This window comes from Cydia amplana, chromosome 5, assembly GCF_948474715.1.
Source record: "Cydia amplana chromosome 5, ilCydAmpl1.1, whole genome shotgun sequence".
Classification (NCBI taxonomy): Eukaryota; Metazoa; Arthropoda; class Insecta; order Lepidoptera; family Tortricidae; genus Cydia; species Cydia amplana.
This window is the reverse complement of record NC_086073.1, coordinates 5,521,472-5,541,783: the sequence shown is the minus strand read 5'-3', so window position 1 is coordinate 5,541,783 and position 20,312 is coordinate 5,521,472. Positions and strand designations below refer to the sequence as shown.

Sequence of the window (20,312 nt, the reverse complement as noted above, 5' to 3'; positions counted from 1 at the left end):
CAAGGCCCAAGCTGCCGGTGGTCAGGGCTGCAGAGAGAGGAACCGACGGACTATCCGCGCCGTGTCCAAGATCACCGCCTTCTGCATCTGACCCTTGATCCAACCACCTAGCGAGAGTCTCTCAAGATGTTGGTCGAGACTCTTCGCTATTAGACCGTTCGCTGATACAACTATCGGGACAATGATCGTCGAATCAACATCCCACATGGCGGTTATCTCGTGAGCCAAGTCTAGGTACTTACTGGACTTGTCCTTCTCGGCTTTCACGAGATTCTCATCATGGGGGATGGTGATGTCAACGAGCACGGCCCGGCGTTGCGCTCGATCTATTATCACAATGTCAGGCTTATTGGCTACAATAGTCCTGTCAGTGATGATAGATCGATCCCAATAGAGCGTGGCACGACCATTCTCGAGAACTGGCGCAGGTGAATACTTGTAGTACGGTACTTCGCGGGCCACAAGGCCGTATAGAAGAGCAAGCTGCTGGTGAATAATCCTGGCTACGAGGTTATGTCTGTGCAAGTACTCGCCGTTAGCAAGATGAGAGCAACCGGAAATGATATGCCTGAGTGACTCTCCGGGACGGCGGCATGCCCGACAAATGTCGACCGTACCGTCCTTCAGGATATATTTCCGATAGTTGTTCGTCATCATTACTTCGTCCGCAATTGCACAGGCAAAACCCTCGGTTTCTCCGAAGAGGTCCCCGAATCGTAACCAGTTCACCGACGCGAGCAGGTCTACATCGGGTCCCGTGAGGGCCTTGTAGAACCGCCCGTGTAGCACCTTACTCTCCCATGCCGCCTTGCGATCCGCAGTACTTAGTACCACAGGTTTGCGCCAGTTCTCGTTTGCCAAGGAGAGAGGCGTGAGGTTCCTGTCTACTGCCACCACATCACGATGCATCCCACACACGTTGTTAAGGAAATAATTCCTGAGATTATTATTTTTATTGTTAACAGAATTGCCGAGGGGATTCCGAACGCAAGAACATGTTTGCTTCATCAAAAGCTGCAGTTGTTGAACTGCTGCATCCAGCGCTCGCAAGAGTCAGGCGGGGCACCCGGCAACTCCTCCGAGGACGAGTTCTATGACTGTTCGGAGGGCGAGGGTGCCGACTCACAGTTACCTTGGGACCGTCCAGTTGGCAGGCTCAAGCGCCTTGAAGACGCCACCCTCAAGAATGGAGCGCCTCTCTATATTCCTCGCACTCAGGTAATGACAAACAAATAATAGCGGGGGATAGGTATACCGGCGGCGGCAGCACTGCAATGTTATTACTTATACTTTGCACTTTTCTGTCTCGGACGTCGCCGCTACGCACGATTTTTACTATTAAGTAAAACTAGAATATTCATGCGGCAAACCTCCGGATACCGCCGGAACTTAAATTTTCCTTCCCATTTTGGGAAGTAGCCAGGGGCTGACTAGAGGATTTGATCAGCTTAATAGTTTGGCACAAGGAACAATCGTGTCAAGCGGCGTACCTAGTCAGAACCATAAAAGGAAGGTCACTGCCACTTGAGTCCCCATTATGGGTAGGTAATTAAGTATGTACCTAATATATTTTAAATCAAATGTAAATATTTCAAACTACATATTACTTTATTAAACTAGGTTAACTACAACAAATCAACTCACCATTTTAAACCTAAAACAAGATTATGTAAATATTAAAATTGTGCATTACTTTTTGAAATAATGCAATACCAAGTTAAAATATGAAGACATGAGTATCGTAATATACTTACAGTTATATGACTATGATGCGCTTTATGACCGCTGTAATTAATTCAAATGGCTTTACGACGCTAGATACCACCTAGATACGTATTCAAAATGGATGTGATAAAAATGCGTTTCAATGTAGGACCCGGCTCCAAAGACAGAAGACCAGCTGGAGGAAGATGCCGAGCTGATGGTGCGGCTTGGCGACGACGCGCGCGCCTCCGAGCTGCGGGCGCGCATGATGAGCGCCTCGCTGCTCTCCGACATGGAGGCCTTCAAGGCGGCCAACCCCGGCGCCGAACTCTGCGACTTCGTGCACTGGTACTCGCCGCGCGACTGGCGGCCTGACGGAGGCGGCGCGCTCGGCGACCGCATGCTGTTGCCCGGCAACCCCTGGGTGGAAGCCTGGGGAGTCGCGCGTCCGGTGCCTGCCGCGCGCCAGCGTCGCCTCTTCGACGAAACTCGCGAGGCGGAGCAGGTTCTTCACTTCCTGCGCTCGCGAACCGTCAGCGGTGCCGCGGAGCTTCTTTTACCGGCAATTTTGCGAGCGGGTGCCGTTAAAGCCCAGGCCGAAGGGGTCACCGCGGTCAGCGCGGCGGTGGGCGGGGTCGATCAGAGGGGGTCCTTCGACATAGCCGCGCGGGAACTTTACGATGCGGAAAGGGAAGCGTGTCGGTCTATCTGTGTCCGCACCGTGCTCGGTGACAGCGCGGAAGACCGGCCGCTCGACTCCGCGGGCAGGAGCCGGATCCTGGTCGCCGTGGGGGGCAGCCTGCCGGCGCCCGCGCGGCGCGAGTTCACGCTGCGCGTGCGCGACGACGTGGCGCCGCAGGTCATGCGCGCCGCCCTCTCCACCGACATGTTCATCATCGGCGCTTTCACAGAACGCATTGTGTGCTTGTAGCGATAGGTACAAATATTTACCCCCTTTATGCCATCATGACACTGTGCCCGCGAACACATTCATATTTATATTAAGATTATTAACCGTTATACTAAATATTACAATTAACGATGCATTTGCCAGTATATCTATCCAATCGTCATTATCAAAAATACTAGCGCAACGCTTGCAAGTAAGCAGTAACTAAATGCCCTCTTAGTTCAGTCTTCCTTGAGATATAGAGTGATAGATTTTGGTAGTTGTAGATAGTTAGTAACTAATACAAGACGAGTCAAATTAGAAGACAGATCGCCTTACCGCCTGCTCGGTTTTGTAGATTGGTTAAAACAATACTGAATGTGTAATCATGCGCAAGCAGGAGTTACCTCGATCTGTCCTTAACAGGTAATTAATGTTAAGCGTATTGGTGCAATTATTATAGTTGAATAGATAATGTTGAATTGTTCATAGAATTTATTAATATATTTATATGAACTTGTTTGTAATGTTCTAAATGTTTGTTTAAATTTTACGGTATTCAATTGATGCATCACTTTTGCTAGTTTGTGAATTTTAAGCCTATGTGATATGTTCCGGACCCGGACGCTAAGCTGGCTTATCAAACTCTACGCCAGTAGTTTTTACGCTGGCTGTCTAACTTGTAACACCGAATTTCTCTCATAATACTCTCGTGAATATTTATTGTGTTTCGATCATATGTTTATTCCATAAAACGTGACTATGTAAATTTATATCGATAACAAGACCGTGTTTTATTTATAGCGCGAGTAATAGGGTCCAGAAATTCCCGCATCCCAAATAACGTAGAACATTCAGCGCCGAAACAAATTCAAAGCCGAACCTTTCGACTCGCACTCGCATCAGAGTGTAAGCACCAATTTACTCGTGTTATGTTCAAGATGATTTAATAAATTGCGACGCGTTACCAAACAACATCACTTGTTGTACGTATCTACTTGTTAGTTCAGAAGGAAAGTAGTAGGGGAAAACGGGAACCGAGATAACTCTCGCTGTCGACTTCTGAGATCCGAGATCAGTTTTATTTGCCGGTTTATGGCTGTCTCATTGCCGTTAATGAAATAAGACGGAGTATACGAGCAGTCGTCCCGGCGTCGCAGAACTTGTGAGCGGACTTGTGACGTCATTTTTTGATCCTTGTGCTGTCACTGACTCGGTACTGTGATGGTTATCATACAGCGGGAAACGAACGACAAATAAACGTGAAGTGTGTACATTACTGGGTGCGGTAGGTTAGGTACGGCCAGGGTGTTTGTCTCGGCAGAGATGGAGGGGCTGTGGCTCGGGCGGCGGAGCGCGGGCCGGGCGGCGCATGCGCGCGCCGCGTCGGGCCGGGAGCCTCGCGAGTCCGCTCAGTGGTGCGTCGGGACGCCCGGTCGATTCCAGGGGCGCGCGCAAACACTCCACTTTCCAAAAACCGAATGAACCGTAAAATTTGTGTAAAAAAAATCTTAAAACCGCCGGATTACTAAATGGATTTTAAAACCATTCCTTGCCCCATTGCACGACTACGTGTTACTGTTTAAAGTTTGACCAATATTGCGGTAAAATTTGTCGCGAAATCGGTATTTGGGCAAATATTTACTATCAATTAATTATATAGATAACGAAGGTGTGTAATCACACATGGATTGTTGCAACTTGTCATGTCAATATCGGAAGTAAATTAATAGCAAGTTTGCGTGAGAATACGTTATTTTAAAACATAAAATGTCGCATTCTTGATAATAAATAAAAGGCTAAAGTGTCGCAGTAGAAGTTTATGAAAATTTACAAGTTTTAATTAGGCAGTTTATTTTTTTACTCATTGGTTTTACTCATATGTGTTAACCTGTGAGCCGGTCCGCAGCAGAGCCGAATGACAGAGAAACTTGTTGTACCCGAGGTAAGTGCCTGTTATATGTATTAACTTATTGGAGTGGAAAATATACGAGGAATACGGAATCAGCTATAGTTGCTAAATCAACAATTGACAGACCAAAATTTATCGATAGTCGTAGTCTTTCTTACCTATCCTTGAAAATTCGACATAGGTAAGTGCCTATAGATTTAAACATGCCTACGATAGTGCCACTGACCGAGAACTTGTAATAGAATATAATTTCCCTGTATTGCACAGCTATAAAACCTGTATTTCTGGTTACGCGAGTGAAAGTCCGGACCTCATCAGTGCCATCGTTGGTATCGAAAATTGGAAATACCTTGGCTTAGTTAGACGATAGACCAATGGTAAAATGGTGTTAATTAATTTCAAAGAATTTCGAGCACGCGTAGGTATCTTATTTTATCATAAAGCTAAACATAGTAAGAAGAACTAGGGAGCACTTATTGGCTCACTTCGGTCTTGAAAATCGTTTTTACAGTACATATGATGCTACTTTCCCGAACTAGTGCGGGAAATAGCACTTTCCGTGTGTATGTCGAAAGTTTTAAGTGCCATATGTACTGTAAAACCTTGTATATATACATACACGTGCGAATAGGTAATTCACAACTCCCTACGGTCGTGTTTTAATGTATCGCCACTCGTTTCGAATTTCCTCTTTTCCGCACTTGTGTCGCAAATAACAATTTTTTGCTTACCTGCAGGTAAGTGCAATTTCGCATAGGTCGTACCTACAGCGTCGGCACGCCTGCCAAAATGAAACTTCGTAGCTCCGTTACAAGTTTGATTATACTCGGATAACCGTACATAAAACGTAACCCTTGTCCAGCGTCCCACGTCTGTCTGTACTGTACATAGGAGAGGTAGGTAGAAACCTCGCACGGACGGATTGCCTAAGATGAAATTTACCACAAAAAATTTAAGGTCGACTATAAGTTGTGGCACGTAAATCCCAATTACGTCAGTTGTTTCCTGTTTACCGAATAGATAAATAAAAGACAAATTTATCAATTTACAGATACATCTAATACGAAAAATGAAGCCCATTTGTTTGACATCTACAAACAAATGGGCTTCATTTTTAACTGTAGTCGTGGAAAGTAAGGGAACCCATACATTCGACTCTTCTCTTTCCGCACAGACTCTACCTTACGTGACATTTGTTTCAGGGTTAGAGTCTGTGCGGAAAGAGAAGAGTCGGGGAATGTATTAGACAGACTCTATAACAATAACTTAAAAACGTAAGTGAGTGATTTGGTGTTTATTTTTATTATAGCTACTTATACATATTTCATTTTTAGCTTTCTTACCCTGATCTTATGTATAGGTAAGCATATTATATGTATCTTAGGTAGATTTACTTGAACATAGGAAGGTACTGTGTGTTATGACTGTTATGTGATACGTTTGTATGGAAACAAGCGCACTCAACCACCTCAAGTGTCATATTTAATCGGCAGTAGTGTATGCATAACGCGTGGCGTTTGAGGTATGGACAGAAGGTGCGGTCGGACGATAGTAGACGTCAAAGTTGTTTATATTTTGAACCTTATTGCGTTGTTATAAGGCGACATGTCTCTAATGTCAGTCGTATCTATTGTAACCTACCCATAAACAGAGGGACATTCGTAACCCCGCAGGTTACGTGTGTTAGTTTTATTTAAGTTTACGCCGCTCCTACAGTTGTACTACCTGTGGACAACTGGACCTTGCCCGCAAACATTTTTAGATCTTAGCACATAGGTATATTATTATTGTTTGTTATAATTGAGGATTATACGATGAGCTCTACTCTACTCTTCATATTTTATTAATTATGAGATATATCAGACGAAGACATTGGCATAAATAAGACCGTACATTTTTTGAACACGCACGCAAAACGGAATCGTACTTAAGTAAAACATGACAATAACATTTTATTTTAGCGCAGGCCACGTGTTTCTCTTCGGTGTTTGTCATAATATCTTTTGTAGTGATACTTACCTATTACATACAGCGTGTATTTTTAATATTACCTCAAATTTTAAACAGACGTAGGCGTTCGTGCTATGATCCGATATTGCAAGAAAAAAACTCGTTAACTATTATTTTTTTTCCCATACAAAATAATTCATCACGCAATGTATCGCTACTTTGCCTTACTGGCGTGACGTCACAAGTCACAACTGATAACAGAACTTTTAACTGCTGTAAATAATAGAAGACATTGAGTTTGGTATAAGTTTGTAAACGTACCCTACTATCTGGAAATCGCTGCCTGTAAAGCTATGGCTTCGCCATAAATTAAAATAATTTCAGCTAGTTCCTGATAACTAATAAATTGATGGTCTTGGAATTTTTTTTTTTTTTTTTTATGGCTATCGCCACGAAGGCATTTGCCAGCATCACGACAATATGATAAAGAAAAAGTATATTAAAAAATTGAAATACGGGATTAGGAACTACGAAAGGATTGATCAGATTAGGGAGCGGGGTAGGGTCACAATTTTAGATTATTAATTTTGATAAAATTTGAAAGGAGTCGAAATATAGAGGGGTTAGGGATTAAAAGAGAGGGCATATGCGTCGGAAGAGGGATTTTTTGATAGATAAGACCAGAGAAGAGATGTGAGTGATTCAAATGGGGGCAGTTCAAGAACAGATGGTTAAGGGTTCCATCGTCAAGGCCACATTCACATAATGATGTGTCCCGATAATGCATTTTAGATAGGCGAACTAAGGAGAGACAGTGATTAAGCGTTCGTGCTATGATCCGATATTGCAAGAAAAAAACTCGTTAACTATTATTTTTTTTCCCATACAAAATAATTCATCACGCAATGTATCGCTACTTTGCCTTACTGGCGTGACGTCACAAGTCACAACTGATAACAGAACTTTTAACTGCTGTAAATAATAGAAGACATTGAGTTTGGTATAAGTTTGTAAACGTACCCTACTATCTGGAAATCGCTGCCTGTAAAGCTATGGCTTCGCCATAAATTAAAATAATTTCAGCTAGTTCCTGATAACTAATAAATTGATGGTCTTGGAATTGTGTGCGGAAGTTATCGACACCGATTTACAAGACAATCTACGTCAAAACAAATTATTTTCTTTTTTGTGCTTAATAGCATCATATCTTACCAGCCAGTAAACAGTAATGCGTAGTCTGTCGAGTTTGCTGAAATTAGTTATCTTTAGGTTGGTAGTTTGTATTAATACTTTACTTTAATTTTGAATGAAATGAATACTCCTTGAACAAACTTTTTATTCAAGTAGGTAGCTATTTCTGTGGTAGGTATCGGGTTGAAGTGTGGCATTGACGTTGACTTGTCAACCGATTGTTGATTATTTACGTTATTTACTATCTTCTTTACAGTGCTTAGTAATTTAAAATAATGCTAATTTAATAGTAGAATCATTGGTTTCATAGCAATTTCACAAGAATTCAGAAAAAATGTAGTATGAGATGAAACATTATGTGATTTGTTCGTTGCAAGACAACGTTGTAATAAAATGGTAAGTATTGTCATGATTGTTTTCTAATAAGAATTCTTTGCCTTTAATTTGGCTAGTTAATATTATTAACATAAAAAAATGTTTAAACGCAATAAGGATTCGGTTTTGACTGCCAAGCAGTCTCATGTAGGAAATACGTAACGATAATAACTAAACAATACTAGACCTTTTTCTTCCATGTGTCAAATAAGTGTACGCAATACATTGCTGCTCGATAAATTTTCAAAAATTCATTACGCTTTAGTGGTTAAGACTAACTTAAAATTACCTTGCAATATCGGCTCATAGTACTAAAACCTACGTTTGGTTACGGTTTGAGGTAATATTAAAAATACACGCTGTATACCTACATAATATTACATAATACTTAATTCACATTACTTTTTAGCCCTTTTAGGCACCTATCAAATACGTTCTAGGTATAATATATCTTTATAGGTACGTAAAATGAAGTAAACTGAAAAAAATATGGTGTCTGGATATATGTAGGTAAGTAAGGGCCCGATTCGGATTTTGAAATAGACATCTGTTAGATATCTTTTAGACATCGCCAAGATACGATAACGATATGTTTAAGATCTAACCTGTCAAATTTGACATTTGCGCGATTCTGAAGATACTCTTGAACGATTTCCACAGGATATGACTTAGAGATCCAATTCACATCTAATAGATATCTAACTCTATCTAACGTAAAAGTGACATTGGTTGCCCGAATTGCGCTGCAAAAGAGAACTAGTTGATATCTAAACTATAACGTATCTAGAATGGATCTAGTACGTGTCGTCTCTTGTGAATATCTTGAAGTTCGAATACGGCAGTAGGTAGGTATTCCATCAACGCATTTGGTCCACATGCGAGTAAAGTAAGTAGCCATATGTTAAATGGAGCGGTGACCACGTCCTCCATGTCCACTGAATGGTCCGACCATTATAAATAGACCATTATAGTGTGCGCTCGTGTGGACAATGGCTACGCGACACTTCGATGCACGTCTTGCGGAGTCTGCCTCTACCCATGAGCAATCTATTCGACGTACAAATTTACATATTACGGTATTGAGGGTAATGGATTGCGTACGATTTAGTTTATGTGGCATTACTTCTGATTAGGGTTGAACCGTTTTATACGGTGGCGCATAAATGAAAAACTTTCTTTTTATCATTTTCAGCATATAACGCGAAACTGTCTATTAACTCAACTGAGTTTACTTGATTATAACGGATCATTCGTACGAAACATGGTGTTCAGTATTTTTAAGTTTTATCATTGATGATGGTTTGATATATTGATTATGTCCGTGTTATTTCAATTTGGCACTAAATTGAATGACACGAAATACGAAATTATTTAATAGAACATTAAAGCAAGAACATTTTATTAACTATGGAGGAACGCGTGTTTATTTTTTAACATAGATGTTATCCAAAAGAGTTGGTATCATAACGTCATTAGGTAACATTAGCTGCACCAATATATCTTTTAGCACCTTATTCACATAAATATATAACTCTGACCTTTTATATTGCGTGATTTATTATTTTATCGCAACACCCGTCAAACCACAGCCGGAAACAAAATTATACGATAGCATTTTTCGGAATTGTTAGGTTATTTTAAAAGTGTTAGCTGGAGCGAGCCTCGATCATCATATTGCATGGTACCTACCGGCGAATGTACGTGTGGGTAGCTACTGGAATGTAACCATTTTTGATATAGCGTATTTCCCGGATATAGACTGGAGTTGCTGCCGGAACCTCGGGTTCGCGGCTGCCGATTACATTCCCGGCGAGCCTTCCTATTTCCACCACACGGTTTCTTATGTTTCTTTTAAAACCGCTGTTTTATTTAAAATCAATGGTTATTTTCTTTAATTCGGCTTCGACTAGTAACTAAATAATGACCGCTCTGAGTGGTTTACTAACTGAGCGCTTTCGTGTTATGGAAGGCGATAAGCTGTTGATCCCGGCTTTTGTTTGCAACAGAAGTAGGGCTTCCATTCCGTAATTACGTAATAACGTAATTCCGGATAGCTATTGATCTTTTAATAATTACGTAACTAAAAGGAACAATTCCGTAATTACGGAACTATGAAAAATAAGATAATATATGTGTGATATTTTAGTCTTGACTTATATAAAATAACATTTTATACGAACGCATTGTATGCTAATTATTAGTTTCGCGCCAGATATTTTGTGGACTCCAAACATTAATTCGCTCAGTTAAATATAAGTAGGAAAACAAAGGGTTCTATTTTTTTAAGTAGTATGGATGGAGATTGATCTCATTTGATTGCATGGAATTCCAAATGTAAAAGCGCTGGTGGCCTAGCGTATTAAGAGCGTGCGACTTGCAATCCGGAGTTCGCGGGTTCGAACCCCGGCTCGTACCAATGAGTTTTTCGGAACTTATGTACGTGGTGAGGAAACCGGACTAATCCCAATACGGGCCTAGTTTACCCTCTGGGTTGGAAGGTCAGATGGTAGTAGCTTTCGTAAAAACTAGTGCCCACGCCAATTACTGGGATTAGTTGCCAAGCGGACCCCAGGCTCCCATGAGCCGTGGCAAAATGCCGGGACAACGCGAGGAAGATGATGATGAATTCCAAATGTAACTATCCATGCAATCTCACAAACGACGGAAATGTCAATGGCATCGCGATATCCAGGGCGTGACATTGGGCAATCTAACAAGCGACTATATACTTACTAGGTACCTACCAAAGTTCATTGATATAATAGGTAGTATGCAGCGGGCACCATGCTTTGAGCTGTTGCCGGTGCGCGGGGAGGTTCCCACGCCACCACGCGTTGAACGACATTGTTCGAAGGGCGCTGGTGTCAGCCAATGTCCCGTGTGTGCTGGATCCGCCGGGCCTTAGTCGGTCAGATGGCAAAAGACCGGACGGTTTAACTCTGGTGCCGTGGGAAAAAGGGAAGTGCCTTTTGTGGGACGCCACCTGCGTCAGCACATTTGCCGCCACGCACCTTGGCCCTTTGCGCACCGTGCGGTCGGCAGGAGCAGCCGCTGAGCAGGCGGCGTCCCTAAAGAGGGACAAGTATTCGGGGCTAACGGATTACTTGTTCGTTCCCCTGGCTGTGGAGACATCTGGGTGCTGGTGCGCGGAGGCGAAAACCTTTCTCGGGGAGCTGGGGCGTCGCTTGCGGGAGAGAGGTCTTGACCCCCGCTCCGGGTCGTTCCTGGCGCAGAGGTTGTCCATCGCGGTTCAACGTCGAAACGCAGCAAGCGTGATGGGCACCTTTGCATCGGGGGCGATGCGGGGTGGGTTGTTTGATTAGTTTTTATGTGTAGGTTTAGTTGTATTTATAGTTAAGGTTATTTCTAGTATATTTTTTAGTTGACCGAAGCGTAGCGAAGGTCTACGTTTTGACTCGGGCATTTTGCTTTGTTTCTGCTCTACAGGTCACAATTCTCAACCGATTCTTGTGAAATTTTGTGACCAGATTCTATGAGTAAATAAAAATTTTTTGTCGATCCCGTTTTTGGAAATTTTCAAAAATGGAAGAGTTGTGATACCTCGCGCTTAAACAAATAGTCGTATCGATATCATAAGAGTATTTTCTTTTTGCGACATATTCACATAGTAAATGGCAAAAAATGCAGAAAATTGTATTTCTGGTTTAGGCGGTATTAGATATTTAGTTTGTACTCGAGAATGAGTAGCCGTATTTCGTCAGCTTAGCTAAGAACTATCATGCGTTTTGTAAACAATCGCTTTTTTTGTTTGCACACAGAAAGTCTGGGTTCGATCCCTTCGACTTAAACTTCGTATTTTTTTTTAATAAATTAAAATCTTTGTATTGTTGATTGATCAAACCGCTGTGTGGCGCTGTCATCGTGCACGGTCCCAATAAGCTATGCTCGCGAGGTCTACAGCTCACAGAGCCACTAGTTTTAAGTATTTTTGATGATTGTGTCTATTTATTGTGTGGTCTTGTCTGAAATAAAAAAATTTAATCGGCTACATAGGTAGTTGATATAATTGAGGAAGAGATAACCATCCCAATCCCAAGGCGTTAGTTTGCCAAGCGCAAACGTCATAACATAGCTACGGATTACAATATACGTAGTTAATGGGAGAGTAGGGGCCTTATCAATCTTACCATGATGTCTTATTGCGATTCTGTTTACGACCTAAACTGAATTGCTAAGGGACTAACGGCCCGATTCGGATTTTGTAATAGACATCTATTAGATATCTTCTAGACATCGCCAAGATACGATAACGATATGTTTAAGATCTAACCTGTCAAATTTGACATTTCCGCGATTCTGGAGATACTCTTGAACGATTTCCACAAGATATTACTTAGAGATCTAATTCACATCTAATAGATATCTAACACGATCTATCGTAAAAGTGACATTGGTTGCCCGAATTGCCAGGAAAAGAGAACTAGTTGAAATCTAAACTATAACGTATCTAGAATGGATCTAGTACGTGTCGTCTCTTGTGAATATCTTGAAGTTCCAATACGGCAGTGAGTTATGCGACTTATATGTAGCTCCGTCCTTTAGCAATTCAGTTTAGGTCCTAAACAGAATCGCAATAAAGACATCATGGTAAGACCCCTGATTGCTTTGAATGATTAATTGATTATACATACTTGCTCTGGGCAGAATAAGGAATACATATACACACGCTAGAACGGTTTGGGTTTGGGCTTAGCACCAACTTCAAGCATATCAATTGCTAGCGAATATAAAATAGCGCTTTATGAAGTCGATTTTCTTTATTTTTAGTTTTTCTATAGAAAGCATTCCGTGATCACCTATCATAGAAAACAAAGCGTCTAACGCCTCGGCCCGGACCCAGACCATTCTAGAGCGTGAGTCGTCCTTTCCTTAAACGTGCTAAAAATATCAGTTCTTGTCGCAAACCGTACAACACGACACCGTTCTTCTACTACAACTATATTATACTGCAGCCCTAGATCTGTCCATCATATAGACGATTTTCATCGGTGCTTGTTTTGCTGGCCTTCCGGTTTTCTCTATTTAAAGTACGATGAAACTTATACTATGGTTGATAGACGCTACTTATCTAATATCGACGAGTTATCTAGGTACCTATGTGGTTATAGGTATGTTCATATATCTGTTCAATGCTTCAGCTGCAAGTCTGAAGTCGATCTCATCATAATCCGGCGCTGCTCGCGCGCGCTATTAATCTCAGCTTAAACGTCTAGAATAGATAGCCGAGTGCAAACACTGCAAACTAAAGGGAGCAAAATATCCTAGGTCTGATGCCTGACTTACGGAGGCGAGGAGGCGTTCTTTTAAAGTGGTTTAAAATCGGGAAGATTACAACTATTAACTACCTAAGCGCGTTTGAATAATGTTTAATTAATGGTATGATGTGAAATTGTATACCGTAAGTATAGTCATAGTCATAGTCATAGTCATTTATTTATAATATTTTAAATATTACATGTCAATTTATACCTATAGCTACTTAAATTAGTAGCATCTAGGTATAAATATACATACTAGGCTACTAAACTTATAGCTGCCTGCAATGCTAACTGCCTGTAGATAGTAAAGTAACATACAATTTGTAAAAATACTACTTATAAAGTCACAGTCACTTGCGCAAATTCTATATTACGATGTAATATTAGTAAGTGAATAGGCATTATGTACATTTATTACATTATGTAATTAATGTCATAAGTAATTATGGTACGTACGCTATTAGCTAAGCGGCCCCCCTACAACAACTTGAAACTCGAATAACGCAGCTGAGGACGCACTACAATACAACAGCTTTCAAGTTAGTCATGGAGCGGCATTAGAAACTGAGATATATATACATATTTCTTAATTTGATCTCTTATTCGCACTAATATATCAATATAAGTATAAGCAAGTTGTACATATAAGATCAAATCAAGGCATATTTAAGTACCAGAAATTCAGTGGTAATTAAAAGGTCATGTGAATTGCCCATAAAGAGAGACAAAAACGCCTTGAAATATTTTCGTAATCACTGCAATGAAAATCGTTTGCGCAAAGTTTTATAACAATTCAATCCTCAAGATTAATTTGACAAAGTACGTAGATACCTAGTAGGTAATTTACGCCTATTCACTGATAATAATTCTCTTCAACATCTTGAAACTCTCGAGATGTAAATCCGAGACAAGGCGTGTTTACCAGAAGTCTCCGCAGGCACCGCTGCTCGAGCCTCGTGAAACGCCCATGAAGCGAGTCGAGGGCGCCTGAGGGCCCTCCCGGCCTCTCGCTTTTTTACAGTTTCCCACTGAATATGCCGACAAATTTTATGGGCAAACTATTTTCGATTGGCAGTAACCAGTAACTGTGGCACTAAATAAATGATAGGTACGCTTTTGGTTGCTTTTATCATAATGATCGAGCTCGATTTGAAATATTGCTAATTTTTACCCCGTGTGATTTAATATAGATACATTTCGCGATACCTACGTCGTTTAGAAATCTTGGAAGGTTTTATAAAGTACATACCTAATACTTACTTGTTTTCTGACTTCGCAAGATTTGGTCGATTGAGTCCTGCAGTGGTGGTTGTTTATCCAAGGACCTATATCTATATTTGCGTTATCTGACGAGATCTTTTCTTTGCCTACATTTCTCCGACCGGTTGCGTAGAAACGCGTTCCCGTCTGCGCGCATTCCACCGAAATTATCTGTTCTTTATATCCGTTGTCATAACACTCATAACAGTATTATATACTTATGCATGATTTAAATCCAGATAGAGAGAGAAAAATAGTGAGAGTGTACATTTAGACCCGCGGGAGAAAATATAATGTTTTGTTAGCTACGGAATTTCTAAGACGAAAGAACGAACTTATACAATTTGTTTCATTGGTACAAATTTCTGTCGGAAAAAATCAAAATCAGTATGTAATCAGAACAATAATAACTTTATGTACAATAAATCTAAGTCAGGATTATTATTTATAAAACTTATAAGATTTTGAAAATAAATCTATTTTAACATCTTTGTAAAACGAAGTCCTATCATCCATACAGAGAAGTTTCTTTCACTACTGTGTTGAAGTTGATGTTGAGTATTAAAATATTGATAGAAACCTCCACCATCAAGCTTACCAAAACATTGTACCTACTAAACTTGTGGATTGTTGATAAAAACAATCATTCACTAATACGATGACTACGACGAGGATAAGTAGGTACCTTAATTACGGCCCATGCATAATCCACAAATAAATATTCTGTCTAGAGTCTGTGCGGAAAGAGAAGAGTCGTGAAATGTATGGGATCCAATGTATTGGAATGTATTCTACGCCTTTTCTCTTTCCGTACAGACTCTATTCTACTCTTATCTGTCAGACAGCAATGACGATAATATCAGACATGAAATAAAATATAGGTTGACCCAATTGTTCTACTTTATTGAAAAGTTAATAAGTAGTTACCGTAAAACGGGGTGAGTAGGTTTCGCGGGGAGAGGTGGGTTATGAATGGGGAGAGAAGATTTGAGAGGGGGGTGAGAAGGGATTTTAAGGCTGCTGCTACAAAAATAATGTATTCCAATTTAAAATGGAGCTATAGTAAAATAGTAATACGCATTACGCATAATAAAAAAAAATCGATCCAACAATCTTCCAAAATCACCTTTGTATGAAAACCCCTCTCACCCCAAATACGAGGCACTACGGGGTGAGGTGGGTTTTCCCCTTTATCGTCAAAGTTATGAAATGGAACTACCCAAAATAAAATAAAAACTAAAATACAAACGTCCTGAACACTTATTATATACACCATTCAGTTTTCATATGTAAAAATAAAATGTTATCGAGGTTTGAATTTCAGTTTTGACCCTACTCACCCCATTTTACGGTATAACATAAAAAAAGTATTCTGTACCCATTAAGAGCTAGTCTAATAATAAAAGCAATCCTCCTGAAATTGTGAACCTTAATTATGCAATCAATTTTCGATGAATCTTCAAGTCATTCTTATCTAATGAGGTCATTAACATTCAATTTAGATTTTAAAAAGTCCCGTTTCCGAGATGCCCGTTTTTAGGGTTCCGTACCCAAAGGGTAAAAACGGGACCCTATTACTAAGACTCCGCTGTCCGTCCGTCCGTCCGTCCGTCTGTCACCAGGCTGTATCTCACGAACCGTGATAGCTAGACAGTTGAAATTTTCACAGATGATGTATTTCTGTTGCCGCTATAATAACAAACACTAAAAACATAATAAAATAAAGATTTCAGTGGGGCTCCCATACAACAAACGTGATTTTTGACCGAAGTTAAGCAACGTCGGGCGGGGTCAGTACTTGGATGGGTGACCGTTTTTTTGCTTGTTTTGCTCAATTTTTTGTTGATGGTGCGGAACCCTCCGTGCGCGAGTCCGACTCGCACTTGGCCGGTTTTTACCATCATCTGTCTGTTCGCCGTGCCGACTTACAAAACCAAAGGTGAATAAACGAGAATAAATTTCGAGTTATTTATGTCCGGCTTTACGACTTTTACGATTCCATAGAAGCTTTTGCGATATTTATATTTTCACTTTAAATTTACTGCTTCTTGTTAACCCATTTATATATCAACATAAAACTGATTGTTAATATTGTTTACATAGTTTAGGTTTTATATTTTATTTTAGATCATTACATATTATTGAAGTGAAAACTTCTTTAGCGGCGCTGTGCACTTTTTTAGGTGGGGAAAAAATGTTAAACTAAGAGGTAAGACGTAAGATGTCATTGAGTTTTCACTTCGGTCGGCACTCCCGGAGTGCAACCCGTTGTTTTTTATATTGTATATTTACACTGAGTTACCACAGCTGGCTTGAATAGTGGCACAATTAGGTACATCAAAGTCGAGATCACATCTTGCAGCACTAGCATTTGTGGCCTCCCGTTTCGAGATTCCTTTGGCACGCTGCCGTGCCCTCTTTGAAAAGGCGTGTCTTTCAGTTTGATATCCTATTTCAAACTGAACTTATGGTCATGATAACGATAATACCGGACAAATGCGAGTCGGACTCGCCCACCGAGGGTTCCGTACTTTTTAGTGTTTGTTGTTATAGCGGCAACAGAAATACATTCATCTGTGTAAATTTCAACTGTCTAGACTAGACAGCTATCACGGTTCATGAGATACAGCCTGGTGACAGACAGACGGACAGTGGATTCTTAGTAATAGGGTCCCGTTTTTACCCTTTCGGTACGGAACCATAAAAACGGTGTAGGACGCTAACCTTGGTACCTATAAAAAACATGTTGTTCCTGTCTGTATTTGTACATACCTAAGCAGAACTCGGTTGCCCAAATGCTAAATGCTTAAAATAAGGCAAACACGTGTTAAAAGTCACGTTGACAGATTTACACACACATTGTTTAAGGGATAAATATTGTTGATATATGAAAGTATTTGTGTCAGTTACACATTACACAACGGCTGGATTGTTTGTACGTCTCAGATAACTTGGCGAGAGGCCAGCAATTGTATCCGCAACGTGGAAAATACATTGACGGCTTACTACGGCCGATAGTGTCGCACGAAATGATGACCCCAGCCGATCGATTATGTTTTACTCTACGTACGTATAGCGCCGAAGTAAAATATGTAAAGGCCTTTGACATATATAAGGACGGGCCTTACGAAGAATGGTGCTAGTTCAGCGGTGTCACTCACGAATTCGAGCCAATCGTGCAGTCTAACTAGATATGAGCGCCGCGCCGGCGCTCCGCTGCCGCCGACCAAATTTTCGCGCCGCCGACGCTGCGCTATCGGCGTGGCATCGGCGTGACCTTGGTAGTTACTACTACTTTCAGAATCAGATAATATATTTTTAATCGAGTTTAGATCATTAACGGCGCCACTTCGAATAGTTTATAGGCATTCAAAAGGTATTTTAGGCCCATATAATTAAAAAAAATCGAAGGCAAATGCAAACTTAATCTGTCTAGTAACCGCGCTACTAGTCTTGGGGAAACGAAATTATTTAATATCAATTTTAACATCAATATGCTTGTAATAAACATACTGATTTCCTTCCATTTTTATTGTGGAAAGTTCCGCATTACAATTTATAGATTGTATATATACACTAGACATATTGTGTTTGTGATTGACATATGTCAATCACAATGAAAAAATTAACTGTGATCAACTCTGGCTAACGTGACACTCGAACCCACATCTTTGGATTACCGATCCAATGCATAACTAATTTTGCCAGCTAACCATCCGTCATTTACCGCGAATTTAACGATTGCAAGCATGGTTAAACGTCTTTAAAAGGTATACAATTTGGTTAATTTTGAGATATTAAGCGTTTCCACGTCCAAATGTCCAGCCGTTGGCTTCGCACGGAAGGGCGTCGGAATCGGGTCTCAATTAAACTTGGCCACTATTCAAATTTCAAGCTTTGCTCTCTCGCAGCTCAATCTTTGGCCTTGCATCGCTCGCATGGAATTAAGCCGCTATCTGAACCTGCAAGTTTTTGACCCTGTATGGAGCTCAACTTTCGGTCCGTTTTAAAACGCTTGAGCATTGGTCCTTATCCAATCTTAGCTCCATTGCAGCTCGGCCTTTGGCGTCGCACGAATGCGCCCGCAGGAAAGCTCCAGATCTTTAACACTATGGCTTCTGTCTTTATCGGCCTGCACCCTCGCTCTGCTCTCTTGCAGCTCGGCCTCGCACAGAAGCGCGCCGCAATCGGCGCTCCAGGCGTTCGGCCGTCAGCCAACCTTACACTTAGCGTTCGATTCTTAGCTGTATGCTTACCTGCAGCTCATCCTCTGGCCTCGCATTGGGAGGCGTCGAAATCAAGTCTTCGGTGTTACATGGAGCTCGGCGTTGGGCCTCACTTTTTGACATAAATCGGTTTTGTTGGGTCGATATTGGTTAATGACGGAGCTCAATTTTCTTTGGACTGTCGACAAGACGTTTCCCTGATTCCGGCCAGAGCCTCGCCAAGATTAAGACCGCCTCTGATGCCGCGCGATACCGCTTATCCACAGTTTATACGATATCAATTTTTTTCGTACCGTTATTCAATAAATTATCCTTGAAAATAAAAAATGCATTTATTTCATAAGTTTCTTACAGCAAAAACATGTTTTTTCGGTAAAATTTTGGTTTGAATTATTTTTTCATTAATCAAAGGTGTTTCAAGGCCACGCCGCCGATTCGCCGTCGCCGCCGACCAATTTTGACCGGCGCGCCGCCGCCGGCTACATGCCTATCGGCGCTCATATCTAAGTCTAACGCAGCTAGTTGCGGCCAATCGCGCGTGTGATGCGAACTCATCAACTAATCGCGTGTCCTTACGAAGTAATATATAAGTCAATGGTAAAGGTACAGGCAATTGTATGGCAATGCCTGGCCCAACACAATGCGTTCTCACTTTGTATCAATAGATTTAAACTCAATATTCACCAACGTCAAAGTTGGTGCGTACAGAGCCGCCATCTACACCAGCTGTCAAATTCGAAGAACATTAACTTTTCTTAGGATTCACACAGTTTACATATCTTATAGGTACAATGTACAATCAATGTATATTTGCCAACGTCGTACTTTTAATAGGTACCTAATATTACTTAAACAAATAACTGCGCTGAATTTTTCGGGGTTTAAAAAAATAGGTCGACATTTGTGTTAAAGATCTTGGGGAAGCCTCGAGCGTCATTGTGGAGGCTTCACAATGGAGGTGTTCATTATACGAAGTGTAACCAATAATAAGCACGGAGGCTGCGTCCGCCCGACGACAATGCCTATAAGGACCTTGATTGTTTCATATAACCATAGCACCTTGTTGATGGGACAAATAAAGTCACAAATATGTGTTCTTTTACATCATGTAATGTAAGTTACATGGCCTGCATTTTATTTGTTTTGACGTGTACTTAGTGAAAACACAAGTGGGGGGGCATTGTTTTGAATGCATTTGCTAGATGTGTCTCATTTAAAAACGACAATCATGTTAATTTAAACGAGTAATGTTTGTGACACTGTCTGACCGCTATAAATATTACGAATAAATATACAGGTCGACATGGTCTTAGTTACATTTTATTCTAAAATCTTTTCCCTGTGTTTGCCCAGTCATCTGTAGACATTTTATTAAATAGATGTTTGCCATTATTGCCTGAAATCTATTTTCTTTTCTCATCTATAATTTACCATGATGGTATTAACGTATTAAAAAAGTGGGAAGTAGTCCATTACGAATTATTTACCAATTTCGATGCAGCTGAACCAGATGGCGTATGTACTAC

General features: G+C 40.8%; 2 protein-coding genes across 2 annotated transcripts in view; both read left to right on the top strand.

Moving 5' to 3' along the window:
• The window catches only part of LOC134647842 (rab3 GTPase-activating protein catalytic subunit), a 40,970-nt gene extending 38,330 nt beyond the window's left edge, over positions 1 to 2,640 (top strand). Inside the window, exons 3-4 of the mRNA XM_063502171.1 lie at positions 966 to 1,218; positions 1,874 to 2,640. Of these exons, the coding sequence (XP_063358241.1) occupies positions 966 to 1,218; positions 1,874 to 2,635 (1,015 nt within the window). The 3' untranslated portion in view covers positions 2,636 to 2,640. The remainder of the gene's footprint in view (positions 1 to 965; positions 1,219 to 1,873) is intronic.
• Positions 2,641 to 4,488: 1,848 nt separating this feature from the next.
• Positions 4,489 to 20,312, top strand: part of LOC134647869 (G-protein coupled receptor 179) — a 44,318-nt gene continuing 28,494 nt past the window's right edge. Inside the window, exon 1 of the mRNA XM_063502214.1 lies at positions 4,489 to 4,538. The gene's annotated coding sequence lies outside the window, so the exon portion shown is untranslated. The remainder of the gene's footprint in view (positions 4,539 to 20,312) is intronic.